General features: G+C 43.7%; 1 protein-coding gene across 2 annotated transcripts; it reads left to right on the top strand.

Annotated features, from left to right (window-relative positions):
- Positions 1–306: 306 nt before the first annotated feature.
- LOC116379653 (pleckstrin homology domain-containing family G member 3-like) lies at positions 307–3,323 on the top strand. 2 transcript variants are annotated; one of them, XM_031841621.1, is made up of 5 exons: positions 307–1,141; positions 1,814–1,945; positions 2,554–2,616; positions 2,874–2,939; positions 3,104–3,323. In XM_031841621.1, exons 1-5 carry the CDS (start codon positions 623–625, stop codon positions 3,299–3,301), a joined length of 978 nt encoding a protein of 325 aa, XP_031697481.1. In that variant the 5' UTR covers positions 307–622; the 3' UTR covers positions 3,302–3,323. The 2 variants fall into 2 exon arrangements, with proteins under 2 accessions (XP_031697481.1, XP_031697480.1); XM_031841620.1 differs by having other exon boundaries at positions 310–1,141; positions 2,554–2,736; positions 2,847–2,939.
- Positions 3,324–3,643: the final 320 nt, after the last annotated feature.

Below are 3,643 nucleotides of genomic sequence, written 5' to 3'. Positions count from 1 at the left end.
CATGACCAATGAAATACGATGATTATCAGGCCGTGAGGTATTTCAGCTTCAGCAGCAACATTTTGCTGCGTATCTGCAGTTGCAAATGAAGGAAAGTGCACACGAACACATGACACATGTATTTATTACATTTATTTATGTGCAGATAAAGAGGTTTGTTTCTGTTTGAAAGCTTCATGTTTCCTTCTGAACACATCAGTCATAGAAGATATTACTGCTGCCTCCCTCCTCCCTCCTCCCTCCTCTCTCCTCTCTCCTCTCTCCTCCCTCCTGCCTCCTCATCGTTACCTTGATCTCCTTCAGCCTCCCTCCTCCTCCTTCAGACGCCCCCTTTCTCTTCCCCCTTCTGTCCTCCCTCCTTCTCACCGCTGGGGTCCAAGATTCTTTGGCTTCCCGCTGTGATGAATGTTAGTCATGAGGAGTCTCCTAAGTCCTCCATTATCTCCTCCGACATCCCCCCTTTTTTTTCCTCTTTGGTCTCCTTAAATCATCTGGACAACTTGTCCTCTTCCTCCTTCTTTTCCTTGAATCAGTTTCCCCGTCTCCTCCATCATCTCATCATAACACCCTCCAGCTCTTTTGTCTTCTTCATGATGAATGTTTTTCTTGTGGACCTCCCTTCATGGTCTCTGTTACTCCTTCTTTGTCTTTGTCCTCTTTGTTTCCTCCTTTCTTTGTATCCTTCGTCATCTTACATCAATCTCTCCTTCTTCCCAAAACTTGTAATGAATGTTTGTCAGAGCTCCAAACTGCTGTTTCTTCCTTCATAATCTCCTCCATCCCTCCATCCCTCATCCCTCCTTCCTCCTTCCTTCCTTCCTTCCTTCGTGCCTTGATGAATGTTTCGAGGAGGATTTCAGAGTGGAGGAGTTCCATCTTCTCGTCGTATTGTTTGAGGGAAAAAGATAAACTTAATTTACATCAGATCCAGGCTGCCATGAACAATTATGTTTTCTCTCTCTCTCTCTCTCTCTCTCTCTCTCTCCACAGTTCGGTGGCGGTGTTGAAGGACTGTATGAAGAACAAAAGTCTGGTTCCTTTCTTCCAGGAGAGACAGACGACTCTGAACCATTCGTTACCTCTGGAGACGTACCTGTTAAAACCAGTGCAGAGGATCCTCAAGTACCACCTGCTACTACAGGTGATACTCCAAATACTACATTCAGTACCTCAAGTATCACCTGCTACTACAGGTGATACTCTAAATACTACATTCAGTACCTCAAAGGAATCTCTTTATTCTCTTAATTGATAACTATGTTTAAATAACACATATTGATACAAAAGGTGAAGTTCTCCTTTGAGGTGTCTTTGCTGAACTCAGATACTCAATAATAAAGTATCAGGAGGAACAAAATCAAAACCGGACTGGGACGTCCCGACTTCACACATAGTACTTCACACATAGTATATATATATATATATATATATATATATATATATATATATAATAATGGCTCTAATAAATTCCAGATCTCACTGGAATCATCAGTCACAACCTTTACGAACGTCTGAACTAACGTCTGAAGATATTCAGCTCCATAAAACATAAAACACACCGAGCTGTCCAAGCCCACCTCTGAGAGCCGAGTCTTGGTTCTCTCCCGGTCTACGGTGGCCAGTATCAACACTGGTCAAACATGTGCTTGGAGCGCTGCACTGCTGGGATTTTCCCACAATCCTCAGCGGGTCGTGCGTCAGTGGTTCCTGAGATGAGATGCTTTCTTCTTCTGTTTGTTCACCAATTCTTGTTTTTGCTTCTCGACATTTTCTTAAATGTCCCGTTTGGTCTCATGTCCAACCGTCTTCTCAGGAACTTTCTAAACACTTTGACAAGAGCGACCCTGGGTATGAGGTCATCGAGGACGCCATCATCACCATGACAGCGGTGGCCTGGTACATCAACGACATGAAGAGGAAGCAAGAGCACGCTGTGAGACTGCAGGTGAGACTCCAAATACTACAGTCAGTACTTAAAATACCACCCGATACTACCGGTGACACTCTAAATACTACATTCAGTACTTCAAATACCACCCGATACTACCGGTGACACTCTAAATACTACATTCAGTACTTCAAATACCACCCGATACTACCGGTGATACTCTAAATACTACATTCAGTACTTCAAATACCACCCGATACTACAAGTCACACTCTAAATACTACATTCAGTACTTCAAATACCACCCGATACTACAGGTGATACTCTAAATACTCCATTCAGATGAGACTCTTCTTCTCTCTCTCTGACTCATGAACAAACAGATGAGATGTGAGACGGTTGTTTTTCAAGGCGCTACATAAATAGAGTTATTATAAAGAGCCTTAACAGGATCCTGGGACTCCTCTGGTGCTGCTGGTCTTGGAGTTCCAGGTCTATCGAGAACCATTTCAGGGAGTGATCTTTTAAAAGGGTTTATAAAAATGGAACTTCACACAAAAACTGTAAAAGAACCAGAACATAGAACAGCGATCAGGACCTGACTCATCCTCTAGACGCTTCTCCCTGATCCACCTCTGACCCTGTGACCCTTCACCTCCTCACAGGAGATCGAGTCCCTGCTGGTGAACTGGAGCGGGCCGGACCTCGGCGGGTTCGGAGAGCTGGTTCTGGAAGGTTCCTTCAGGGTCCACAGGATGAAGAAGGAGAGAGCCTTCTTCCTGTTTGACACCATGCTGCTGATCGCCAAGAAGAGGCTGGAGCAGTTCGTCTACAGCACGCATATATTTGTACGTACTCTGACGGTCTAGAGACTGACCCCTTGACATGTGGTGTAGTGTTCTTCATCAGTCATCTAACGGACCCTCCATCTCGTCTCCATGTCTGTCTTCATGTCCAGTGCTGTAATCTGCTGCTGGTGGAGACCCTGAAGGACTCTCTCTGCTTCAAAGTGTCCGATCAGACAATTCCCAAACAGCAGCACGTCGTCCAGGTGAGTGATGAAGACTAAAGGTCCGACTCTGGTCCATCAGAGGGTTCAGTCTGAGACTCTGGTCCACATGTCTGACTGTTAAACATCTTAATAACATATATATATATATATGTACATATATATAATGTACTCCATGTTGTTCATATTTCATTTCTTTACTGCAGACAAAGAACCAGGAGGAGAAGAGACTTTGGGTTCACTACCTCAAGAGACTGATCGTAGAGAACCATCCTGCTTCTCTACCACAGAAGGTAAGGAGGCAAGGGAAGGAAAGGAGGCAAGGGAAGGAAAGGAGGAAGAAAAAGAAGGAGGGAGAAAGAAAGGTAATGAGGGATGAAGGAAGGAAAGAAGAACAGAAATGATAGAGGTAGGAAGAAAGGCTATAAGGAGGGAAGGAAGATTGTAGTAGTGACTGCTATTAGTAGTAGTAGTACGTAGTAGTAGAACCAGTGGATGGTATTAATAGTAGTAGTAGTGCTAGTGTTGATTGTAGTAGTAGTAGTAGTAGTAGTACGTAGTAGTAGCAGTATTAGTAGTACGTAGTAGTAGCAGTAGTACTAGTGTTGATTGTAGTAGTAGTAGTAGTAGTAGCAGTAGTAGTAGTAGTACGTAGTAGTGGAACCAGTGGATGGTATTAATAGTAGTAGTACTAGTGTTGATTGTAGTAGTAGTAGTAGTAGTAGTACGTAGTAGTAGTAGTAGTA

Source organism: Anarrhichthys ocellatus, unplaced genomic scaffold (genome assembly GCF_004355925.1).
Source record: "Anarrhichthys ocellatus isolate YVR2014 unplaced genomic scaffold, GSC_Weel_1.0 scaffold4840, whole genome shotgun sequence".
Lineage (NCBI taxonomy): Eukaryota > Metazoa > Chordata > Actinopteri > Perciformes > Anarhichadidae > Anarrhichthys > Anarrhichthys ocellatus.
This window is presented reverse-complemented; position numbering and strand designations above follow the sequence as displayed.